The sequence below is a fragment of the Epinephelus fuscoguttatus genome, linkage group LG17 (assembly GCF_011397635.1).
Source record: "Epinephelus fuscoguttatus linkage group LG17, E.fuscoguttatus.final_Chr_v1".
NCBI classification, from domain to species: Eukaryota; Metazoa; Chordata; class Actinopteri; order Perciformes; family Serranidae; genus Epinephelus; species Epinephelus fuscoguttatus.
Genome location: NC_064768.1, coordinates 27377680 through 27404849, shown reverse-complemented (window position 1 = coordinate 27404849; position 27170 = coordinate 27377680). Strand labels below are relative to the sequence as shown.

At 41.3% G+C, this 27170-nt stretch overlaps 1 protein-coding gene across 1 annotated transcript; it reads left to right on the top strand.

Moving 5' to 3' along the window:
* The first annotated feature begins 1216 nt into the window (after positions 1-1216).
* On the top strand, positions 1217-27060 carry LOC125905405 (oxysterol-binding protein-related protein 3-like). Its single transcript, XM_049603335.1, has 22 exons — positions 1217-1318; positions 10643-10834; positions 11743-11859; positions 12831-12884; positions 12973-13086; positions 13275-13427; positions 13537-13627; positions 13822-13925; positions 14701-14790; positions 14889-15048; positions 15206-15330; positions 15434-15565; positions 16043-16136; positions 18142-18377; positions 19059-19196; positions 20345-20408; positions 20759-20837; positions 21013-21157; positions 21810-21954; positions 22077-22203; positions 24184-24306; positions 26249-27060. Exons 2-22 carry the CDS (start codon positions 10772-10774, stop codon positions 26343-26345), a joined length of 2451 nt encoding a protein of 816 aa, XP_049459292.1. The 5' UTR covers positions 1217-1318; positions 10643-10771; the 3' UTR covers positions 26346-27060.
* The last annotated feature ends 110 nt before the right edge of the window (positions 27061-27170 follow it).

Genomic DNA, 27170 nt, shown 5'->3' with positions numbered 1-27170 from the left:
ATATTTTTCTGAAATGAACGCTTTATTTGCCATTTCCGTAACACAATGTAATAGAACTTTGGCAGAGCAATGACACAGACAGCTTATTAATATTATTGTTGTTATTAATATTAATGTATTAAAGCTACTCTTACCTTTCTTGCATTTCACACAGCATTTTTGAACATCCACAACTCCCGCCTCCATCTATGATAGACGTAGGCGTTGGCAAGGTAACGTTAAATACACGGAAGAGAAAAGCGAGTGTAACGTTACAACCAAAACAGTCAAATGCAACCCTGGAGTTTTAAAACTCAACTGGAGTCAGTGATGACTGATGAGTTTTAGAATAAGGTTACAGTGCTAACGTTAGATAGTAGCGTTAACGTTACTAGTAAGCGAAAACGCACAAGGAAGATAACGTTAATGTTTCAGAGGCTACGCTACAGTAGGCTAACGTTAGCCATTAGCAACTGGATGCTGTGTTGTCATATAACGTTGTATGTTATATTAGAAGCAAACTAAATATAATGTTACCTGTCCTGCACAGACAAACGCAACCCTGGAGTTTTGAGACTTATCCAGGGTCAGTGATGACTGATGAGTTTTATAATATAACGTAAACGCCAATGTTAGATAGCACTGAGCCAGTGTTGCCAGTCACCAGTGCAACATTCATTCATCATTCATTATCATCATCACACAAGACAGACAGGATGCTTGGCCAATCATTGATTGGTCGGAGTTTTCTTAGAACCATATGAGAGGTATAATGCTGAGTTTTTATCTCTGGTGGAATTCACTTACATTTTAGTGTGCCATCAGCTTATTAATAGCATTTTCACCTAAACAAAGAAAAGCATAATATTTCCAGACAGGTAAGTGTCACTTTAAAGTATATGTGGGGTTTTTTTCTTTCAACATTAGCCTACATTAGCATGTGTCCACAACCTTAATATTTGACTGCAGGGCAGAATAAACATGAGAATGACTGAAAGAGGGGTGACAAATAGATATTCACATGACTTTACGTCACTGTCACAGCTGGAGCTCACCTGACACTCCATTGTTCACCTTGATTGTATTTTTCAGTCCTTGACATTTTTGTCTACGTCAGTCATGGGCCTACATTCAAAAAGGTGTCCACCCAGCCCTTGTTCCCGCCCCTAGTGTGTCCTCGATTGTGATTGGCTCAGCAGAGCGTCAGTCACTCCTGCCCACTACGTAGACCCCTCCCCTTCCACATAGCTCCGGCATTGTAACGAGGAGCAGAAGCCGAAAACCAGGTACCGTATGTCTCTGCCACCAGGATAGGATGCTGTAGCTTCACCACAGAACCGTAAGCATTTCCTGACACTAACACTCATAACTCATTTTAATTACGTCTGTGTTCTCGCTCTCATTGTGTGGCTTCCGTTTGAACTGAGCGGCAGAGTTGACACTGTCGTGGCTTTTACGCCGTCTGAAGTGAATTATCGCTGTCGATAGAATTATTAATGGACTTCGTCGTGACATTTGGTGCTGAATTAGTGACATAAAACCTCCGTGTACATGTCTGATGTGGTGTTTGGGTCTTGCCGAGGCTGTGTGAGCGCAGGGTTCACGACCACATGGGATATATTAGACATTTTTGTCGGCGCTGACAAGTTTGAATCGCTGTGTTCAGTTGGCTGCTGGTAACAGGAACTGAGCAGGGCTGTGGATTCAGACGGGACACCTGTGGTTTGTCCCCGTGGAGTTTGTCCCCATTAATGATTATGTCATTTAACCAATCCGCGTTGGCTGCTGTGCTGACATCACCCCAGAAACGAGGAAACATTTATCCTTACATTCATTTATTGTGCTCATAGTAAATATTGAGATAAACGTGAGCATGTGGTTTCATTCAGACATTCATTCAAAGTTGTCACAGTATGGCAGTGCCTTGTATTTTAGATAGGACAGTATATTTCCTATAGCCTGTGTCTTACATGCAGGCCTACAGTACAGAGGACATTATGTTTTCTCAGAGTCAAAACACCCTAAAAGCTGAAACTTACTTGGGATTATTAAGTACTTTCTTCAGCTTCTCGAATGTAAATATTTGCTCATTTTCTTTTCTTCAATGATATTACATTAAATATATTCTAGTAATGGACTACTGGTTGAACAAAACAAGACATTTAAATATGTCATTTTGGACTTTTTCACTTTTTTTAAAAAATTAAAATAATGGTTCATTGTTATATCAATATGTTTGTGTAAGACTAGATATTATCTTAGTTTTGAATGATATCCTAAGGGTTTTTTCCCCTTTTTTTAAAGGCTGATGTTCCAGTTATTCTATTATCTGCCTTTACACACTTAGTCATTATATCCACGTGACATGATGACACAACATAAGACTGTTTGTCAATGATCTCATTTTGTTTTCTGAGGCTTTAATGACTTTACATTAAATGTCTTTGTTTGACAATGTCATTTTCCACTATTTTCTGCCTTAAAATAATGGCTTATTGTAGGGCCTGGCAGTATACTGATGTTACATCAATATCATTATCTTAGACAAGATGTCTTAGATTTTGAGTAATATCCTAATTGTTGTCTTTTCCTGGTTTTAAAGGCTGCATAGCAGTAAAGTGATGTCATTTCGTAACTTACCAGATTGTTCTAGTTATTCTATTATCTGCCTTTACACACTGAGTCATTTTTGCCACGTGATATGACATGACATTAGACTGTTTATCAAAGATCTCTTTGTGTTGTCATAGGCTTCAATGACATTATATTAAAGTCGTTGGTTGATCAAAACAAGGTATTTAAAGATGTCATTTTGGACTTTTCCCACTATTTTCTGAATGAAAATAATGGGTTATTGTAGGGCCTGGCAGCATATTGCTTTCATATCAATATGATGATGTCAGACCAGATATCATCTTAGATTTTAAATGATATCCTCATTCACGACTTTCTGAATGAAAAATAATCGTTGATTGGATCCCTTCACACCATTAATTAGTGAAATGATCATCAGTGCTCTCACTTCAGGCCTTTGTGGTGCTTGAGTGGCTTTGTTTTCATTATACTGTAAATCAATACTTGGCCTTAGCACCTCTTAGTCCAGACAGGATCACTGTTATGCATGAGTGGTGCTGGCATCCCTGTCACTGTGCCATTCACAGACTGCCTGCAGGCACACATTGCCAGCCCGGTCCCCAGGTTAGTGTAAACACAACTGTAGCTCTGAAGTTTATTTCGAATAGACCAAAACTAAGGGTGAGGCTGGTTCACAAAGCCGTACTGACGTTATTGAGCATGTATGGATTTTTACTTTACAAAAAATTGTGGAAGAGAAGGATACAACATGGGTTCAATTAAAATTCCTATACTCACCAGAAACTTGTATACCAGTGGTGCTCAACATTTTTTATGTCAAGGACTCTCAATTTGATTAAGTTTCACTTCAGGGATCTGAAAAGATTTTGGTTAGATATGATGAAGACCAGAATTTTATTGTTGCCAACTAGAACTGCAACGAGTAGTTGATTAATTGATCAATTGATTGACAGAAAAAGCCACACATCTGCTGGTTTTATGTTTTTTTTTAAGAGAGTTTGATGCATATCTTTGTCATACATGATAATAAACTGAACTGCTTTGGATTTTTTAACTGCTGGTCAGATAAAACATAATATTTGATGATGTCACCCTGGTCTCGCTGGGAAATTTTACAGGGAATATTTCACTACACTATCACTACTAGGGACATTTTACTGACAAAATGGTTGCGAAAATAAAGGGCTGATTAATCGATAGGGGAAATAATCGTTAGTTGCAGTCCTATCCTCAACAATTGAGGAGATAACTGTGAAGGAAGTGAAATTGATTGAAATAGTCACTGTTAGGACTCTTACTCACATTAGGCTCACTTCTGTAGTGAATTAAACGGTGAAAATTAACTATTTAATTGGGACCTCATGGAGCCACTGCTTTATAGGGACAACGGACAGTTGATTTGAGAAAATTAATCAGTCATGGAAGTCATTTTTTAAGCAATATTGTCAAAAATTCTATAGTTCTAGCTTGTTTGTGAGGATCCTCAGTTTGAGGATGAGCTGCTTTTCTGTTGCGTATCATTTCATACTGAATACCTTTTGTCTGTTGGACACAATATGAAATTTGAAGATGTCAGAGAGGGCGCTGGGAATTTCCAAAGTGTCTGACATTTCATAGACCAAATGATAAATCACTGAATTAAGAAAATAAATGCCAGATTCATTGATTGTAAAGGTAAATCCTTAGTCACAGCCCTAGGCAGACTAAAAGTAGTAAAAGGCTGCCCTGCAAGCCAACAATCTGGGGTCGAACCCTGCTGCGCTGCTGAAAAGCCCTTGAGCAAGACACTGTGACTGAATTCCCTCTGACTTCAGGGGGGCCTGTCCCACTGTGCTCTTCTGATTTCAAGCCAACAGAGGATTGTACCACAGGAATCAATGTAGTCTATCAGTCGACTGATCACAGTTCAGCCAAAATGTTTATTCTCGCTGCAACATCTCTGGGCATAATCATCCAGCATGGCCAACGTGATTCACCGAGTTATCTCTATGTCACTCCCTCCTTTACACAACACCCACTTAAAAGCTGGTAAATACAGAGCATTGACTAACATACCAAGTGGCCACTCTGAGAATAGCCTGCCTGTGATCTCTTATGGTTTTATAAGGTTACAGGATGTTGTGCCCTACTTCCAGCCAAGCCGACTGGTCGACACCAACACTCATGTGAAATCATGTTTCTGCTGGTAACGACACAGGTTCTATAAATAGCCCCATGTTTTATGCCCTCAGATTTTCCATAAAGAACAAACAAACTGAATTTATTCTTGCCTTTGCCTCTCTCTCTCTTTTTTTTTTTTTTTTTTTGGTATCCATAGCAACCCGTGATTGAGCAGTAACACAAAGTGTCCCTTGTCTCAGCAGGAAAGAGACAGAGAGACATCTTTTGTGATGCGGCTTTTCAAAAATACATCGGTCAAGAATCTATGGACATGCTACTTCTCAAGCTTGTTCTCTTTCTGTCTCTTTTATAGTGCACGTGAAAATAACTGAATGTTGAATGGCATATCGGGGCTGCTTTTTACCTCTTTCATCATCATCGTGTTTTTTTCTCTGCCTGCATGCAGGAGATGCAGGCACCGTATTACTCCGAGATGAAAAATAATGTTGAAAACATCCTGTCACAGGTCAGATAAGCCAAGTGCTACTGCAGCCAACCAATTCAAAACCATATGCTGCCACACATCCATTTCTCCACTTTGTTGCAAAAATTGGGTGTTGATGTATGAAGTATCCAGATAATATCACCAGATGTGCATCTATTTAAAGACAGCTCTCAGTTTGATAATCAGCTGATCATGCACAGCTTTATCGCAGTAATTCTGTGAAGAGGCTTTACCGGAAGAGTCTGATGCTGTATTGGAGGTAGAGTCACAGATTGGCCATCTGTGGGGATGTTTTTGCAGTCCCAGTCAACCAGTAATGGGGAGGATATACAACTGTGTGGACTGTCGGGCTGATGGCAGAGCTGCAGTTGCAAGAATGCGTATAGGCAGAAAGCAGATGGATTGGCTGCTAAGTCAACGTCTGTGTGTTTGTCATGCCAGGACTGGAAACTCTAGCCCGACGATTCCTCAGGCTGCAGTTGTCTTTAGATCCTGTCATGGAAACTGGTGAACAACAGATGAGGCTTTGCTTCATGAACGCCACAGGGCTTTATGTAAATAGGTAGTATGTGTTGCCTGTAGCTATGGTGTACTCAATGACTTGTTGAATTACTGTCGTTTGAGTTTTAGTTGAATGATGCCTTTAAAAGCAGCATTCCTGATGTGCATTTCTGCCTGTGCACAAAGTTTGTCATGCAGAAGCTTTGAGGGAGCGACAGTGCTTAGTGTAGTGGCCGTTTTATGCGGCTGACCACTTTGTTGGTCACTGGGAATCGGACAAATAGAGGACAAAGTTCCACTCGTGTGTTTTTGCACCTCTGCTTTTGTCTCCTGGCATTAACCAGGTCTGTACTCAGAAACTGGTTTTAAGTCTCGTCTTAAAGAGTGATGTTTAGGGGTTATGTATGTTCTCATTGTAAGGTAATTATAGGTACTTTTCCTTCAGTGCAGTGAAAGAGAAAATATGCTACAAGGGAGAACGAAACTGATGATGAAACTACTCTGAATGTGTCACATGAAACACTTAAGAAATGCCAGAGAGTTTCTGTAACCAAAGTAACAGGTGAAAAAGTATCCTAGTTAAGAACTGATGAGGTCTATATGACTGAAATGTTGCATTTATAATAACGGGAGCTAATTAACAGTGTGTGGATTATTTTTCCGATAAAATATTAACTTTTGTCCCTAGTTCTCATCACACAAGTGTCTCATGTTATTTTGAGCTGCAGAGATGGAAGTAGAGTGTAAAATAGCAACACTGTCAGCTATCACTGCGGACTAAAATAAACTTTGCATTAATTAAGATAATGCTAAAATTACGTGTTTAGTGTTGTAAACAATCTCTCTGTGTCAAAAACGTGGAAATAGAGACCTGTAACAATGAAATGATTCTGCTGACCTATAACCTAACAATATAGGCTACTCTTTGTTTACCTGAGACTCCAGACTTTTGTCCATGAATACTTTTGTTCTGTTAACCTGCTCCGGAGCAGGTTAGCTGTTCAGCATAAGCTGCCACGGTGATTCATCCCAGTAAAAAGAGAACCAGCTTCGCTGTACTGAAACCTTGAAGTTACCTCGCTAACTCAGAAACCTGCTTCACAGTACAGGCCTCTGGTGATTTAAACCGCTAGAAGAAGTTACAAATCAGTGTAACTTCGGCACTACACATTGCAGTTGGGCTTCTTACTATGTGGGCGACACGAAAACGCCAATGTGGTGCCTGTGTTTGGTTTGTAAGTTCTGGGCTGCTGTAGAAACATGGCTGTGTAACAAGACCGGCTCTCTATGTAGATATAAAAGGCTCATTATAAGTTAAGGAGAACACGACAATTCTTATTTTCAGGTCATGATACACTAAAGAAAACATACTTATTATATTATGTTTTACTTCTAATATAGATAGATAGCTTATATGTTCCGACTGGTTCTTGGGTTCCTAAATTGACACACAGATAGGAGCAGCTATTCATATTTCCCCCTAAATCCTGCACACTCGTCCTTTAATTTCCCATTTGAATCTAATCTATCTCTACTTCCCTCTCATCAGCTGATCTCATGAATGCTGACACATGTTAACGAAAAACAAAGACAGATATACGTCACCTCCATCACCTGTAAACCTTTTATTACTTCATCTGGGCCTTGTGACTCTGTGGCATTGGCCCTCGCCGTGAGAATGACCCCTTTCCATCCTAACAGATCATTTACAAGGTGTTGTGCTATTAATGATTGACTCCCATTACGTAAGACTGAAGGCAAAACCCCAGCACTTCTAGTCTTACAGTGCTGTGAGGTTCAGCGGTGTACAATAGAACAGTAATCACTCAGTCGAGGTAAGTGGGGCAGTCAGCGGGATGTTCAGGGACTGACTTTACAGTTCATCTACAGCAGATAGTATTCTTGACTCATACACAGCATTCGCACAAGTGAAAGTGAAAAAGTGTCATGAGGTGGTGAGACCTTAAAACTAGGTTAAATTTTGCACAGATTGAGGTTTTGCTCAAAGGAAGTGTTTTGTTGCAGACTTTGCTGCTGAGTGGTGTGAAAGAGAAAAGGCTGAGGAATGGAGGGAAGGGCTGAGTGTGTTATGTAAAGTGGTGTTTAAAGGGATAGCTTGAGTTTTTTGAGGTGGGGCTGGCTGCACTTACAGTCAGTGTATTACCTGCAGTAGATTGTGGTTGACATGCCGCCAGTTGGGAGAAGCAGGCATGAGTACAGCCACAAAACTAAAGCAATGTATTGCTGTGGACAGGGGCAGCAGCAAAACATATTTTAGTCCCCTAGAAAATGTTCCACCTGGAAAAAAAAAAAACAGTTTGGGCTATATTTAAGGTGTTTTTACCACTTTGCTGAACACGGGAGTTAGTGGTCTACCGCTGCTTCGATTGGTTTGTGTCTGTGGTGAATTCGAACTAACCCTTTACAACAGCAAAGTCACACAATAACTCCAACAAATGAACCAATCGAGGCAGCTGTAGATCAGCAACTCCTGTGCTCTGCGGGGTAAAATGACTGTTTCTGACAAGAGTCTGGGGGCTTTAAAGAGAGCATGATAACGCCTTCAGTTCCTCGTCATAAAAGACTTGCTGACAGCAAGGTAAAGAGGTGAAAATATAGCTACTAAATATAGCTTGCACTTAAACTCATATTAATTTTTTAGGTGTCAACAATACGTTTTTTTCCTCTCTCTCTTCAGCAGCATTACTGTACATTGCTCCTGTGTGCTTCTCCAAACTGCACACCACCATCTACTGCATGCAATATACACTGACTATGGATAAGTACTAGAACTATCCCTTTAATGCTGCTGTCTTGTCACCAGTAAGACCTGTTTTTTTATGGAAATGTAATGTTATTACATTTTTCCTTTTTGAACCTGTGGCTCTGTATGTTATGACTGGTCATGTGGCCATCCTGGTTGTTGTCGTCTAGTGTTTTGTAATCCCATACAGGCTGGGCTCCATCTGGGGCAGTCACTTAAATAAAAATCAATCAAAAATAAATCATTGTGTGTATAATCATGATTGTACTCTTCCAAGAATCCAGTCAGAGCTGGAAATTTACCATCCAGGCCCTGAGCTCCCACACTGCATGCCAAATACGTAATGTTTTACGGTTGGATGCACCTTTTGTTGTTTAAAGTCCAGACTACATACAGATGTAGATATGCAGAAGTTATGTAGGATGAATTCCTGAACTTGATGCTTCTGAAGACGCCAGACATGTCACAGCCTGAAATGTGCAAGCACAATGCCTTGATGAGCTAATTCAAGCTCACCAAGTTTATCATTTGAAGCCTACTCAGGCATGTTGTCTGTCCTTTTAGTCTGTGCTCCAGGGCTGTGAAGTAAGTGGGCCGTCCATGTGTTTCAGGCTGCTTTTAGCCCAGTGTTGACTGTAGCTAGCTGTGTGTTATGGTGTGTCGGGGGTATCGAAGCACGGAGCACATTCTTTCCTGTTGATGACTCACGTCCTGGGCATGGTACTGACTGTTAGCGGGGCCCTGGGGAACTACAGAACACACACACACACACACACACACACACACACACACTCAAACCACCAGACCGTTTGCAGAGCATGTAGTTTGCAGCTCACTTAAAATCCAGGAGTTTACACAAATTTGCATGCGAGCATAGAAAGCATGCAGGCATTCCCCTTAGTGTGTTAATCCAGCAGACAGGGTTGTGCCCCGCTCACATGTACAGTACACGTCCACGTCGACATGCTTGAGGTTCAACAGTATCAGTGCACAAAGGGAGTAGCACTGAAGTACACATGCGGGTATAACATACACAGCTAGGTTGGGGCATGTCATTTGTGGCAAGGCGAGGAATGAATGTTACATCACAGTGGGAATACAGTGTTCCTTGGCACTGCTCACCCCATACACCCTTAAACATGGACAGTGCATATCTGTAATTATGTAGAGGGACATAACTTAAAACTTAAAGTGTGTAAAACAAAAACAAACTTATTTTCCTCTGAGGGTTTTGTGGAACATATCAGAGAACGTGCAGACATAGACTGTCTGTGTCCTCACAAACTTCCTGGTAGAGCTTCAGATACACACCATTCAATCAACATGCAAAATAACCATTCAGAATTCATAGTCAGATCTAAAATGCTGATACAGGAGGAGGAGGATGGGGAGGCGGGGTATTTTAGATTTGCTGAAACCAGCCAGTGGTGAAGCAGCAAGGATCCAGCTCTCATTTTTGCAGTATGCAGATGAAGTGAGCTCTAAATGTTTCTGAGCTGCTTGGTGCCAGAATTTGGTTTTAGACATGTTTTGCGTGGGCATTTAAGTTGTGTCTGGCACTTGGAAATAGAAGTAGCGTCTGGAGTCATAACTTTTATTTAATATTTTTTCAATAATAGACTTGCTTGTATGCTTCTTTGTACATTCCACTTTTTTGCTGTCTTCCTGATGTTCAAATGCTTGTTTACAAGTGGGCCTTTGATGATTAAACTTGTCTGGTACCACCATGGTTACAGATACTGACTTATAACATTTATTTGAGTTGATGTGTGTACTTAACTCACGAGTATCACAGTCCACACAAAGCCAGACATAATTAAGAACACCTCTGAATTCAGATGGTGCAACTTGAACTCTGAACTGTGTGTGTGCGCGTGTGTGTGTGCGTGTGTGTGTGCGTGTGTGTGTGTGTGTGTGTGTGTGTGTGTGTGCATGCATGTGAGCTCATGATAAAGACTTAGTAGTCCTTCAGGTGTTTTTATTCTGGATATTTCTGTCTAGCTTCCTTAAAACAAAGATACTTTGGACTTCTTTGGATTTGTTTTCCTTCATTTGGTTGCTCACACTTAGTCAGATACACAGTGAGTAAGTTATTCCTCTCTGTTTTTATCTGTCTGGTCCTGCACACCGCTACGGTTCTCCTTAAAATAACCTTTGTGCTGCTCTGACATCAGTACATTTTTAACCTTTATCTGCAGTGCTGACTGTTGTGGTGTGGCCTTCAAAGGTCAGAGTGATGCTCCTGGCGGCTCTGCTGTGATCTCTGTTACTGCGGTTTCCACAGAAACGGGACAACGGTGGGCAGAAAGCAGTCAAGTCGCAAAAAGATGACGTCGCCGTCGCCCACTCACAGTGACAGCAGCAGCTCCTCTAAGCATGACAGTAACCAGGTATGTGCGTGTGTGTTGCACTTTAATGTAACATAGGTGAGTTTTTGTGTGGTGTTCATAGCCACTGTTAGCATTTCAGCATTTAGGTCAAATATTATTATTATACATGTGCATGTTTGTCTGTGCATGTGTTTGTTGTCTGGGTCAGATATTAAGGGTTGTTCTTAATGACCCAAAATTAAAGGGATAGTTAGGATCTTTTGAAGTGAGGTTGTATGGGGTACTTATCCATAGTCAGTGTATTACATACAGTAGATGTCATACGGCACGCCTCCAGTTTGGAGAAGCAGCAGGAGCAGGACTGCTGACATGGAAGCTAAGCATCGAACTGCTGTGGGTGGAGACAGCAGCAAAACATATTTTGGCCACAAAAAAATCAATATCAGTTAAAGTGTATGTTATATTAAGAGTATTTTCACGCTTTACTTTTCTGACAGACAGCGCCTTCCGACAGGGAAGCCATTAACAGCTTCGGTTTCTCATCTATGTTCCCGTCAAAGCCACCATGACTCCATTGACAAAAACAGTAATTTTGGTTTGCTAAACTCGGGAGCTGCTGTTCTACTGTTGCCCAGATCAGTTAGTTTGTGTTATTGTGTGACTTTGGTGAATCCAAACTTACCCTTTTAAACACCAAAGTCACACAAACTAACTAAGTGATTGAGGCAGCGGTAGACTAGTAGCTCCTGTGTTCAGCAGTGTTAAATTGATGTTTTTTTTCTGTCTGGCACATTGTTTTTAAAATACCTGGTCTTGCAATCACAACAGTATTGCACTTAATGGTATCTGTGGTGATGATGATGATGATGATATGTGTACTGTTTACATGTTTAGATTGTGTTACACATCAGTCGTTTCAAGGGAAATGTTTGTCTAACTCATAGTATCGCTCCTGTGTCTCCCTCCAGGACAGCTGGGAGATTGTAGAGGGGCTCAGGGGGGTTCCTGCCAGCATGCAGGAGCCTGACAGACAGGAGGGCTTCCTGCTTAAGAGGAGGAAGTGGCCCATGAAGGGGTGGCATAAGGTGAGCACCTCGCAGCCCTTTTAAAGCCCAAGACAGCAGCAGCAATGTAACATCCCTTATTATAGAACGCCGCTGATGCCTTTCTGCTGCCTCTTGCTGAGCCAGAGACCTATTTTCTCTCTGAACTCAATGACTTTTGATACAAAGGGTGTCAGATAGTGAACCCACAGTGGTTTGCTCATCTGAGGCTGTAAAGGCTTCACTTGCCTTTGTGATGCCTTTAAACCCTGGCCCAAAGGAGACTTTAATTTTTAATATTCTGCACTGTATTCATCACATGCAGCTGTGTTTCTAGAAAGGATAGATGGTGTTTTAAAGCACCTCTTTTCCATTGTGGTAAAGACATACAACAGTGCAAGAGCTATACTGCACATGGGTGTTAGCTGTCAGCTTTCAGTCCTCCCTAAATGTCTAACTAAAGTTCTGACCTGCTGTCTTTTAATACCTCAAGCTATTTCCACATTTCCTCCTCTTCACCATTATTGTCCTCTGTATTTCCTTCTTTCCATTCTTTTTATTCCCAGCCGATTATACTGTAACCCTGACTCATCTTCCTCCCCCTCTTCTGTGTGCTCATGCATACCTGGAAACTCTGCCCTTGCAACATGATTGAATAGATTTCAACCAACAAGGAGGTTTCAAGTATCGTTAAAGTGCTTTAACAGTGTATTCTTTTTTTTACTGTAAAACTAAAGTGAGCAAGGTGTACTTGTAACCTGTTGCTATGTCATTAACCACACTGCTGATCGTTCATTTCACTGCTGCCATTGTGAAATTTAAAGAGCAGGTTCAAGGCAAAGTGGTGTTACTGCTGCATAACAGTGCAATGTCTGCATACTTTTTTTTTTTTTTTATTGGCGTTTTTAACGATGGTATGAGCAAGGAGTGCAATAAACATGTGGTTCAAGAGTGACAACAGCTGACAATTTCTTGTGATAAATATTGATTGAGTTTTATTTCTTCCCACCTAGAGATACTTTGTGTTGGAGAAAGGCATCCTGAAGTATGCAAAGCGTGAAACTGATGTAGGTATTTCCTCAAGAGCACCACCTGTTTGTTAGTGCGTGTCTGTATGTCAGGAAATGCAAGAATGACAAAGTGTTCTGTTCACAGCTGAAGAAGGGAAAGCTTCATGGCTGCATTGATGTCGGCCTCTCTGTCATGTCAATCAAGAAGAAAGTCATGTGCGTCGACCTGGACACAGAGGATAATATCTATCACTTAAAGGTAACTACTGAAAGGACACTCACCTTGCAATCTTAAGTTTTGCTGAATTCAACATGAGTCAGTGCCATCTCTTATGCAAATGCAGCAATGCCTACACACTGCCTCTCTCATATACTCATTCTTTTTCATACAAAGACACTCGCAGGAGCTGTCAATTATCACTCCTAATTTGACTTTGTGGCACCCAGGTGAAGTCTCCAGAGTTGTTTGAGGAGTGGGTGTCAAAGCTTCGTCATCACCGCGTGTTTCGGCAGAATGAGATTGCCATGTATCCCCACGAGAGGCACCTCTTCTACCCCCATGCCTCATCCTCCCCCTCCCTCAATGACTCCCTAAGAAAAGTACGTGGTTCTGGTGGTAATTTGTTTCCTTAGATTTCACCCAGGAGGGGTGTTGTTCTGTGAGTCTGCACATGACTCATCCTCTCTCATCTCTCTCCTTCTAAAACAGAGGGCTACTCTTACTAAGCAGGCGTCAGTCCACCAGGCTAAGGTCAGTTCTTGGCTCCATTCCTCAGAGGACATGGACAAGTGCTGCAAAGGTTGGTCGTTGTCTTGTCTATTTCTCTCTCACAAATCGTCCCCTGGCTTCCCTATCGCCCTGCCTTGTCAACAGTTTCCTCAAATTGCATCTGACTGTAGTGAATCGTTCATGTTTTATCTTATCTCTCATCACTGCATGCACCCAAACTTTCATCCAATTGTAATCTCTCATAATAATCTCTCTTTCATTCAGACTTGGAGGAATGTGGATCATACCTGCTAGAACTCAACCTGCTGCTGAAGAGCATGGAGGTTCTCCACCGCACATACTCAGCCCCAGCCATTAGTGCACTACAAGTAAGGCCAGACACAGATTAAGTTAGCCATGATGTAAAATGTAGAGGTGTTCTCGGCTTGTGGTGCTAAAAGCACCAAAAATACATTTCAAAAACTCAACAAACTACACCCATCAACCGTATCAATCCGCAGAAGGAAACGTGCATCCGCTCATTGATGAGAGGCTCCTGCTTGTGGCAGCGTCAGATGTAAACATTAATGGTGGCCTCCTCGACTGAGCTGTAATGTTAGCTAGCTCAGCGGTGCTAGTTGAGCTAGCAGTAGATGCATGCTTCCTTCTACGCTGTGATACAGTTGGCGAGTGTAGTTGGGTATAAAGAAAATAGTTCCTACATGAAACTGCTCACAACAAGGTCTGTGGATTATCTTGAGTAACTGGGTCATGATTTCTGGAAAGAGACATTCCTTTTTTAAATGTACTTTTTTGGCACTTTGAGCACCACAAGTCAAGTGGTATCTAGTTCCATCATGTTGGAGGGATGGCAGACATCTCTATGGCCGATGTCTCCAACACTCTGCAACTCACACTAAAACATTCTAGACTGAAAAATAACAACTGTCCCTTTAAAGTTATTGCAGTAATATCCAGTGGAAATACATTCGCCAACTTTGTGGATGTAACAGAAAAGTGGCTGATGTTCCATTAAATGAAACTCATGAATTACTTACGGAATTAGGACTGATGAAGACATTACTTCTCTGGGTAATGAGGTCAAAACTGGAAAATATTTTGTTGACTGCTCCCTTAATAGCTCTTTTTCTTGTGTTCCAACAGGCGTCTAATTATGACATCCCCAAAAAAGAGAAGAGGCCAAGGAGATGGCGATCCAAAAACAATGGCAAAGAAACCAAAGCCACACTTCAGGTACGTGTGCAGCTTTTGTTTTGATAATTATTTACAGTAAGAATGAAGGGAAAGTAATGGCTTACACATCGTCAACTTTCTCTTTTTTTGTCCACCAGGTCCCAAGTTGCATCTCCTCCCAATCCCCTCGCCTCCACGCCTCCAACCCCAATCTCTCCACCACTGAGTCAAACACCCAGGAGGTCTGTCCTGAATCCCCAGACTCACCTACAGACGCGTCCCGTCTGCAGGAGGACTTCTGCGTGCTGGCTAACAACAGTGAGTCCTTGTTGGAGGTGTCTGCCAGTTTGCTCAGCAGATGCAAAAACTTTAGATGGAGAAAGTTGCTCTTTTACAAGTGTATGCATCTATATGGTAAGATAGTTTCCATGACAACTCTGAGCCTGTTTTTCTGTCTTAATTTGCTTCTCTCCAGTCCACACCACACTGAAATCCGCCTTTAGTTCCCTAGTAGCAGAAAGAGACAGACTGAGGCACACCATCGACATGCAGGCCCCACAGCCAGCACAGGTCATGGGCTTAAAGACTGCCTATGCTTCAGTGAGTGTTTCTGTGACTAAAAAAAATCATGATCACACCACAAATGTCCACCACCTATCACGACAGGTCTAGTTTCACTCAACTGACTTCTTGTTATCATCAGGAAAGCCCAGGGGGCTCCCACACGTTGGTCCACCAGGTGTCCAATGAGAGCAAAGCATCTATCCCAGAGTCTGTGTCAGAGTTTTTTGATGCTCAGGAGTACCTCCTCTCCTCTTCCTCTTCTGAGAATGAGGTGAGACACTATCCACTACCTCCTCCTCATCTCTATGTTTAAAGTCAAATGCATTGGTCCATTAATCGACAGACATGGGGAAAATGTCCAGGTTTTGTCAGAATAACCGTTCCCATCCTGACGAGAAAATGTTTTGCATCTTTGCTTTGTAAATGACATTTAAAATCAGTTATCAACATTGCTGAGTAAAATCGATTAATTTACTATGTGTTTCAGCACTGCGGCGATTAAATAAATCAAGTGTAATTCTAATAAAGGCAAGGTTGTGCATGAAAAGTAATCTGTGTCTTATTACTTCTAGGACTGCTCCCACACAGCTGGTTTTAACACATCTATTACCTGCACGCCACAAAAAATACACTGGGTGTATTTTTTTTTTTTTATTTATTCTGATGACGTTTGGGTTTGTGTCTTTTTGTCTTTGATTGTACGTCCTGGTTGTTTGCTGACCTTTAAGCATTGATTTTCTGTCTCCAGGTGTCTGACGATGACTCGTACATCAGTGATGTCAGTGACAGCGTCTCCATGGATACCTACAGCAACGAGGGTGGCAGTGAGAGACACAACTCTGGTACGTGATACAGTAACAACATGTGCGTCCGTGTGTGTGTGTGTGAGGACGTATCAATTCCCTCAACGGAGAGAGAGCGAGACAGACAGTGCTAAGAGACCTTATTCTGTCAGAGAGAGGCAGGGCTTGTCTCAGCGCACTTGAATGTAACTGTGACTAAGCCTCTGTGTGTTTTTTTGTGTTTTCCACTAAGTGTCAGCATCAAATAAATTATAAACATCTTGAATCATAGAAATTACTCACTTTCTGAGAGAATGTGCTGAACATGGCCACCGCCAACTTGCAGACGTGTTTACAAACTCCGTGTGATGTTTCATCATACAGTGTGTGACAAAGCATCTGTGTACAGGCATCATTAATTCACTGCTGCAGATGGTGTTAGTTTTGTATTTACACTGCATGAAATGTGTCTCCAGGTAGCGAGAAACATAAAAACTGGGATTTAATTACCTCATTCAGCTGCAAATAGAAATGTTGGTTTCATTGCATTGGTTTTCATTTGGTTTAGATACAGAGGGATATGAAGAGTATAGTAAGAGCTTGTGCAGAGAAAGGGGTCAACATAACTGTGAAGATATTTGTTGTTTAAAGAGTAAGTTTGGTTCTTTTTTTACCTGGACCCCATTTTCAAATGTTTTTTTTTTTTTATCTAAGTGACTAATGGGAACAACAGTTTTTGAAACTGGTCCAGTACTGAGCAAAAGGACAAAACAGGCTGCAGTGAAACCACTAGGGGCCCGGCTGCACTCTCAATTAACATCCATTAAAAGTGCTTGTTTTGCCACTGACAGGCTCAGATTGTTGTTGTAAGTCTCTGACAAGATTATGGAAAGGACCTAAGATCCTTTTTGTTCAACCAGAAACAGCCCAGAAATTGCCATCACCAAAGCCACCAGGCTTCATTTAAATATCAGTATATTTATCATCGTAAATCACACTTCATTCAAAGTCGACAGAAACAAGCTTCATTTGTCTTTCTACTGTTCCAACAATCACCAGCTCTGGTTTGGTTAAAATAAACCCTTAATTCACCCAGTTAGATGTGAAAATATGCGACTGGCTCCAGTGGCATAAGGTAGTTACGATGGGCCCTAGTGCACGCTACTGTGCACATATCGTCTCGTCACATGATCAGAGACTTGACACTGGATAGCATCAACATAACATCAACATACATTTTAATTTTGTTACAGATGCTACTGACTGTTTTACAGTAAAAGAAAAAATAATCATGATGGAGATGGGTTTGCCTTTTTCAAGGGCATGTATAGCCAATGGCACCATTTTTAATTGAATGAGTTCTTCTTTGAACACAGGCGTGTTTCCAAGGTGGCAATCACTCATAAGGAACCATTCTCCACCCAAAGCATTGTTGCACTCTCTTTATGGGCCCCCCACCTTACAGGTCCTAGTGCAGCCGTACTGCCTGTACTGTCTATATTAACGCCACTGGCCGGCTCTTTACGTGCTAAAATTACTTTTTATTTAAATGGAGTCTTGTGAGGTAACAATTTCAGCCTGTCAGCGGCAAAAAGAGGCACTCGCAAATGCCAAGAGTGGTTAAATTGCAGCCTGTTTGGCGGCTATTTGGGTCAATATTTTGTTCTTTATAATTGAAATGTACTATTTTCATCCCCTACAAGATCTAAAGAACATATCCATACAGTCGAACAGTGTCACAGAGTCTTCTTGAATTTCCTTATTTGCCTCTTAAGCCATCATTGAACACCACAATGGTCCATGTTAACAGGTCTGCTGCAGCTTCTTCACACTGGGTGAAACAAGTTTCAGTGTGTGGCTTTAAGTGCCATCCCTGAAGCAATGACTTATCCACATCTCCATCAACATCAGAGATTTTGCAACATCTGGTTTTAGACATTGTGCACATTACAATAACCACCTCTCTACTATTTCAACTCACACAAATGCTCTGCTTCACCTGTCACTTGTCTTTAAAAATATCTCCCCGTCTCACGAGTCTTCTCTCCACATTTCGGCCCTCCAGTTAGCAGCGTGGTGACCCTCGCTCGTCGGCGCTCCACGCTGCCCTCTCCCAGCCCCACCAGCAGCGTGAGCCTGTGGAACATCCTGAGGAACAACATCGGTAAGGACCTGTCCAAGGTGGCCATGCCGGTACAACTCAACGAGCCACTCAACACCCTGCAGAGGCTGTGTGAGGAGCTGGAGTACAGTGAGCTGCTGGACACCGCCAACCAGACCGATGACCCCTACCAGCGCATGGTGAGAGGAAAAATCACACACACAAACACACACCTGCAAGAGCCAGATTGATTCATGTACACACTCTGACTTTAACAGCTGAGAGAGGATCTAATGATGTACATATGTTAACTTAGTTGCACAAACAGATGAACAGAAAAAAGATGTCAAGTTTTGGTAGCAGAAATAAAGGTAGGAAATGTGTTTTGAGCTCACTGCTCCTCCTTGGGCAGATTTTATAAAAGCTACTCTGATGCTTGTCTTTTGCTCTGGAGGCACTTCTTTCAGAGACTTGCATAAATATTTTATTTCTGCAAGCAAAGAGCTTTCAATTGTCTTTTTGTCCTAGAAGACCTACTTTCCAGAGTATTTGATGCAGACTGCACTTGGAGAGTAGTTACAAAGACCCATAAATGTCACGTCCTAAGTCTTGCATCTCTACAGACTCAGTATGCAACACACAATGATTATATGTAGTATATTTACTTGTACACTGTTCAAAACACACAGTTACCTGCACCTGAAATGGTGTCATGAACATACTCACACACACAGTTTATACATCCACACAGTAGACAGAGCGGTGTCACATGTGCATACGTGTAAACACAGTCATGTTCACAGCCTCTTGTAGACAAATGTGCCAGTACTTCAAAAACACATGCCACAAATGTATTTAATCCCCTCTGATTTTCTGTGCAGGTGTACGTCGCTACATTTGCAATATCTGCATACACATCCACCTACCATCGAGCAGGAAGTAAACCCTTTAACCCTGTCCTGGGAGAGACGTATGAGTGCGACAGACCTGATAAAGGCTTCAGGTTTATAGCTGAACAGGTAGAGGTCACACGGTCTACAACACACACGTGATTTACTGCATGGGAATGCACTCCTTTCGCAGGACAGGCTGCTTTCAGTTTACTTCACAAGGCCTTTTTAAAATACAGTGGAGACCGCTTATAGTGACGTTTTTTAAATGTTTTTATTTATTTATTTCTTAAGCAGAATACCATCTAGCTGACATTTGTATTTGTATTACATGAGTGTAAAGTAATGAAGTGGACAGCTTTGCTATTTACTGAATTTATTGGCTGTTTTAAAATAAAGTACAGCTGTTTGATTACGGTGGCATTACGTGAGTGGGCATTATCAATCCATATGACAGGCGGCTTCAACTTCAGGTGCTTTCCCCGTGCACATTTGTCTCCGTCACTACCAGCCACAAGCTTCAAGGAGACTACAGTTGTCATTAAGAGAAAATTACTTTCTTATTCCCATCAAGATTTCAGTGTGTGCGTGACACCAGCCTCAAGTAGCCAGCTGGAAGTAGACGGGTCCCCACGAGACAACGTATCATGAGAGTAAAGTGTAAAAAAAAATTGAATTACCGTAGTTCTAAGTGTTGTTGTTTTCTCCGTATGTTGTCATGTATGAAAAGACTGAAAATACAAAAAAGCATTTGTCTAGGAATGATTCGGTCCCAAGCTTTTTAGTCTATACTGGTAGAAGCGATTGACCATTGTAACCATGATCACTGTAAGCACTTTCCATTTGCAAATTAAAAGTTTTTTCACATTATATATCTATGTGATCAAGGTGAATGTGCCACATGTAGTATTTCTAAGCACACATATGTAACTGTCAAATAATCTGTCACACCATGGTTAGGTTGTCTCATGTCTGGTATCAATGAAGTTCACTAGAAGAACAGCGCCCTCCTCCTGCTCGGTGTTCCTCACACAAGACTTATTAATAGCAAACAATGTAAAGCCTCAGAGTCGAGCACTTACCTGCCATTCGTCTCTGTGGTGCTCTTGTTTGTTTACAGTATTTACACTAAGCTCTTAAAATAAATGTAATCTTTTATATCGCCTTTTGTTTTTGACTGATTCATGATGCAGTTTCCTGAGCTACAGTGTCAGCTGTGTAAAGCTTTTGACAAAGTGCCTTTATCTCGTCTCGTATCTCTTCTCCCTGTTTCCCAGGTGAGTCATCACCCACCTGTGTCAGCATGTCACAGCGATTCAAGGAACTTCACCTTTTGGCAAGGTGAGCAGGAGAGAGCGTGTTTTGAATAAACATCTCATTTCTGTCTGGTCTCGTGTTGCCTTGGTGATCACTCTGTAACTTTCCATTGCATGATAATTAAGTGCTTCATATCTACATACTAAAACAAATTACTGTGCAGATTATAATATGACCTCATTTGTACACTCTGACACTCACAAAGAAGCTGCTGACGATTCCTTTGTTTGCATTTCCCTCTGTGCACATAAATAAAGAAGCTGGTTTATAAAAAAGATGCCAAGACAAAACCTTGAAGATTTGAATTAAGAATATACAGCTATTATCATCGTCACAGGCACTCACCTGTTATTTTGCTGTCTGTTTCTTTTTAGATGTCCGATGGAAAAATAAATTCTGGGGCAAATCCATGGAAATTGTTCCCATGGGAACCACTCATGTCACACTACCTGCGTAAGTCCTTTACTTACTGTATGTGGGTGTGTAATTGCTCCTGCACAAGTGTTTACACTCTACATGTTTAAGATTAACGTGTGCACGCCATTGTTGACAGTATAGACTGTAAAGGTAAGTGCTTAGAGATGAAACAACATGTATAGTAAGTGCCGCATGTGTGTGATATCTCCAGGTTTGGGGACCACTACGAATGGAACAAAGTGACGTCCTGCATCCATAACATCCTGAGCGGCCAGCGCTGGATTGAACACTACGGGGAGATGTTCATCAAAAACATCAACAGTGATGCCTGCCAGTGTAAAGTCACATTTGTCAAGGTAAGAAAATGTAGATATTAAATCACTGTCTTTATACCACAGTTGATTTTTAGGGCAAAGAAGTTGGGTAAAATGTGTTTGTCATTGCTTTACAATGCAGAAAGAACTATGTAGTCCCTGTTGTTATGTATGTATTGGTTTGGTCACATTCACATGGACCTCTGTCTGACTCATGTAACCATTACAGTTGTGTGGCTTTTAGCATCTGATTTAAGCCTTGTGATCGTTTAATAGACACTTAAAATTATCTCTGTTGTGAAGAAAAGATCAATACTACTGTCATGCATTGGTGCCTATTAAAACAGACATGCTTACTTTCAGTATGCCCAACTTCTGCCACTATAAAGGCAAACAGCACCCTCTTCTGGACAATGATAGGAACTGAATTTTGAAACCATGAGCATGGAAAATTAGACAGCATAAATCCAATTCCTTTAACACCGACATAAATCTACAGTTTTATCACATTAATGTTGTGTGGACAAAAATATCAATATAATGATACATAATGATTTCAGTACTCATTTCACAGGGAATGGAAACATCAGCACCAGCTGTGTTTTCTCGCTCTCTCTGATTGTTAATATTTACTACCTTCTGCTGATCTTCTTCTATCTAAGACATACAAACCATTTCTCTCTTTTTTTTGTAGGCAAGATCCTGGAGCTCCACAGTGAACGAGATAGAGGGCGTGGTCACAGATTCAAGTGGAAAAGTCGTACACTCCATCTTTGGAAAATGGCACGAGTCAGTTTTTCAGGGAGACCCACCGTCTGCCACGTGTGTCTGGAGAGCAAGTGAGTCATTGGTCCCCGGGAATGTCAGTGATACAGTTTTTACACCAGGGCACAAAAAGCAAACAACAAACCTGAGCTTGACATGACAGCACAGCTACTAATAAGTGTTTGTGTGTATACAGACCCCATGCCAGTGGACCAAGATCAGTACTATGGCTTCACCCAGTTGGCAGTGGAGTTAAATGAGCTGGACTCCACCCTGAGACCTCTGCTGCCCCCCACAGACACACGCTTCAGGCCGGACCAGAGGTTGGCACTTTCTATCCGTCTATAATGTTGATTTCTATCAGCCCGTCCGCAGACATCAGCTCTACCCATTTTTTTTATAAACATGATTTTGTGGGCTCAGTCCGGTCGAGCCCCTGTGGTGTGAAGCAGCTAATGTCTGAAATATGAATGTAACCATGGCAACAGACTATAGGAGCTTAGATCCAGGGGATTGAAGGAACAAGAATAATTGTCCTCACATGTAGAGCTTTTATTTTGGTAAGATTCTGAACCCCAACACATAAGTTCTAATATGCATTAGGTTGGATGAATAACAGTCATATAAGAGGATATTATATTGCTTCATACCCAGATTTCCCACTGCTAGAGCTGGGTGATATGGAGACATTTTTTTTACCAAACACTTCCATAGCGATATTGTGGTGAAATTGTGGGGTTGATGCTGTCATAAAATATTTCCACAATCACCAGAATAATAAATAATAATCAGAAATGTGGCTACAATGACTGAAGTGGGTAAAGGCAAGTAATAAAACTGCTACAACGGTTCAGAAAATGATATCACTTCACTTTAAAACTAGGAAATAACATCACCTGCAATATTATGGTCCGAAATCTAAGATGATATCTAGTCTCATATTAACAATATTCAATGTGATATAAGGTTTCCAACAGTCATGAAACTCCTGTAAAAATTATGAAATTAGAGAAAAACTGTTTGCCAGGCCTGGAAATGGTTTAAAGACGCACTGTCACATCAGGAGAGAAACCGGAAATTGCCGAAAAGCTGTTGTCTGGCGGGATAACCAGGGATTCACGAAGTACCCATATGTGCTGGTCTGGTCTATTGGCGTATGCAGCTAATAGGCGGCGAGAACGTCTAACAAGCAAGTAAAGTTAGCAAGTGCTAGCAGTTTGGTTATCTGCAAATGCCTGGGAAGTGTGTGCTTAATGCTGTGCTATACAGGCCTGCACATTTTTAAACTAATTGAATTGAGTCAGCTATATGGGGTAAAATATTTGGGAAAAGATTTAAAAAATGAATTGGTAGAAATGTGTGGGAACCATGTATTATCAATATATTGACCAGCCCTGGTTTGTATACTACTCAAATTAGACAACAAAAAAAGAATGGAAAAAAGATCAATATCATCCCCCTGCAGAGCCGGAGAGCCTCCGTTTGAGACATGGGCATGTGTGAGTTCCACAGCCACTGTTTTAAGGGGGATTTATACTTGTGCGGCAGACCCTACGCCGCAAACTACGCACGTGGCCTACGCCATTGTGAGGATTTATACTTGTGAGGTCGTGTGTCTGTGTCACTCTGCAGTTACACCTTCAAAACACTAGTTAGAAGTGGGGTTTCTGTGAAGTGCTGTTTAAAAACACACATTAAACATGGTTTAATAGAGACAATTTCAAACACAAGTACACAAATCAGCTTCACTATAACTCACAGCATTCACAGACAAACATCACATTCACCACATATGACTCAGTCATCAAAGTCACATCACAGTAAATACAAACAGTAAGAGTGATTGTGTGTTGTTTTCACATTTGGGAAAGTTTCATTTCAAATGCTGCTGCCAGTGTTTTTTAATCTGCCACAAGTCTAATTTGTCTAATCTTCATGGTTCCTCAGATGTGGTGGAAACACAGATGGGAAAAGATCAAAAGGGACTTTTAGTTTCAAGTGTTCTATCGGCCTGCAGTCAGCTTCCTGATGGCCACCAACCGGTCCAGAGCAGTTATTTTGGCTGAACTTGTCTAGTCAAGCAACACTAACCAATGTCTAACAGTTATCTGAGGGTCACTCAAGTAGGACTGTCATACTCAAGTATTCAGCTGAAACTACCACAGTTAATTCTACTCAGAGAAAGGAAAAGCCAGAATTTTCCTGTTTGTGTGTGGAAACAGTGAGATGAATGGCGGTGGCGCTCTAGAAGGACTCATTTCTACAGTTCTGTGTCCGACTGACTCTTTGCGTTCTCTGTCCAGGCTGTTGGAGGAGGGGAACACAGAAGGAGCCGAGGAGCAGAAACAGAGGATAGAGCAGCTCCAGAGGGAGAGGAGGAAAGTGCTGCAGGAGAACAACATGACACACCAGCCACGCTTTTTCAAGTATGCAGCTGATTTCTTGTCTGTGCTCGTGTGCGTCTGTGTGCAATCAGACACAGGGTTTGCACGTCTTTTTCCATGCAGTTGGTCTGTCGCATATCATCAGAGATCACCTCCATTGCAACCATTATGTCACATGTGGTATAATGTATGTGATTTGGTTTTTGAAAGAACCTTTCACGCCCGAAAGACCATTCTTACATGAATTACTCGTCCCATTTTACATTGAATTTATGAAGAAAATTTTGTTTTTCTCGCATGTTTCCACTGTGAACAAAGATTTCACAAACAGAGAAAGTTCTTGACAAAGTTGTCTTGTCAAAGAGGTCCACTATTCAAAACAGCAAAACTCTATCAAAACAGTCATTTACAAACTCTCACATAACCTGTGCAGTAAAATCCAAGTCTGATTTATCCATTCATACGCTCAGTACCACCCAAACACATGCATTTTCACTAAAACTGTAAGATTTTAAACAATTATGAATAAACCATCTCAGGCACACATGAGCAGGGTGCAGGCTCTGTTTATGCAGCAGTGTTTTTAATATTAGGGATTTAGCAAAAATGCATGAACCACTGAGCATACCACTGGATAAATGAGACTTGTGGTGTGTCTCAAATCACATTCTTCTGTTAGTACACTTCCATGTAGTATACTATGTGCACTACGTACTTATTGGCGTAGTGCGCGAATTTCGACAGGGTAGTGCTGTCTCAAACCAAACACAGCTGTTGTGCACTTACCGGAAATGACGACCGCAAATTAGCTAGTTAGCAAACTAGCATTAGCATTCGCGTTATCGTTCGTTGTACCAAATCATTACAGACTGCTAAATTAACCCAATAAACAAACTGCTGGCTCATATCCGACACCGATATAGTGGTGCTTAGTGCAAAAAAGACATGTATTATACAATGCAGTGACAGTAATGGTCGCACAGTCCTTGGCCGCCATTTCCGGTTTGAAAAGTGGTCCCTCACCTTCCGCTACGTAGCCAAGATGGCGACCATTGAGGACGAGAAGTGTCCATAGTTCCACACTCAACTTCTTGACTGTTTTGAGGGCACCCTCCGGGTACTCATAGAGCACTGCATTTTTCCATACTTCTCAGTGTGAACGCACTTATGCAGTCAAAATATTAAGTGTAAGTACAGAAGTACATGAAATACATTTGAGACACAGCACAGGATTATACTGCATGAGTGGCGTGAGAGTTTGTGATGGGATGGTTTGATATAGTTTTGCTGTTGTTAAATATGGACCCTTATGACTTCAAGAATGTTTTCCTCTTACTCCTCGGATTCTATTCATCATTGTGGTAAAACCCAGAAAATTCAAAATACAACCCTCCCTCACATTCCTAGATGTTTTAAATCAGATGTTTTTAGCATAATGAAAGATGTTATAGACCAGTGGTTCCCAACTGGGGGGTCTCGTGTCCTGAATTAATCTCGAGTGACTCATGAATGCGTCAAGTTAGTAAAAAACACACCTTATTTTGAAGTACAGTGAATTTCCAGCACAGAGCTTTTATTTTGAAGTGCTGTTTCCTGCTGTAGAATGAGTCAATAACGGAGAGATACTTAACAGAGACAGAAAATTAGCCCGACAACACAGTAGAACACTGAAATAAATTGTGGACCTTGAACTCATGACTACAGAGAAATCTGGACCACATGTCTGGACCAGTTGGGAAACACTGTCACTAAGTTAAGAACCTTTTCTATACTCCTTGAGGCTTGCCCACAGAATATTATTAACATTGTAAACAAAAACATCCTTTCATGATACCGTTTATGGATGATTCAAGGTATTACTGATATCAAACATTATTCTGGGAAGTTTTGTAATTTGTTGTATATTTGACAGGCATCAGATAAATTAAATTTGCTAATCATTCAAGATGTATCACTCATCATGTCATTTGTGTTGTGTCGGCAGGAAGTCTAACAACGACACCTGGGTGAGCAACAACACCTACTGGGAGATGCGCAGAGACCCTGGCTTCAGTAAAATGGACTTTCCTGTGTTGTGGTGACCTGGATTTAACCAAACCTTTCCACTACAACTTTTCATAAAGAGGGATGTTTAAAACTGAAATGAGACCAGCCTGCACGTGTCCTGACCTGGTTAACATAAAATGCTTCATGTCATGGTAACCCAAACCTATTTGGACTTCCTGCTTCCTCTTTCAGGACTGGGCAGAGCCTGTCGAACTTGTGCTGGTTTTGTTTCTGTTGTTTATTACATTTCTCCTGAAGGGAACATTTACTCCTCTCATTATCACAACTGTAATTTACACAGTGTCAGTGTAGACTAAAGATTCATATCCTCTTGTGCTGTTGCATCTCAGTATTCACCAAAGTGCCTTGTCTTGCAGTGCCTCACACAATCAACTGCTGTAGCAGTTATGCAAAAACACTTTTATTCAGACTGTAAAAACTTCTTTGGATGATGGCAGTATGATTTGTGGACTTCAGTGGAGAGGAAGGGATCAGGGTGGGAAGAAAGATCAAAACCTGTTCAAGTGTGACTCCATCCAGTCAGCATCATGACCCAGGGATTTTCACATGACTCAAACCAGAAGCTGATTAGAGGTTCTCGTTATAAAAGAGGGACTTCATTCTGTTTTCAGTACGCTGCCTTGTTACGAGTCATGACTGTCATAGGACTGTGGAAAATGTTTATCAATGAGGTAAACGGCAATAATATTCCATGTTCAAAGAAGATAATAAACTGTTCAATGGCTGGAAGACATATGGTGTGTCACACTTTGTTTTAGTATGTGTAAGAGATAAGCCAAAACAATTTTATTTATACAGCACGAAATCATAAAATTGATCTTGGGACAGTTTTCATACAG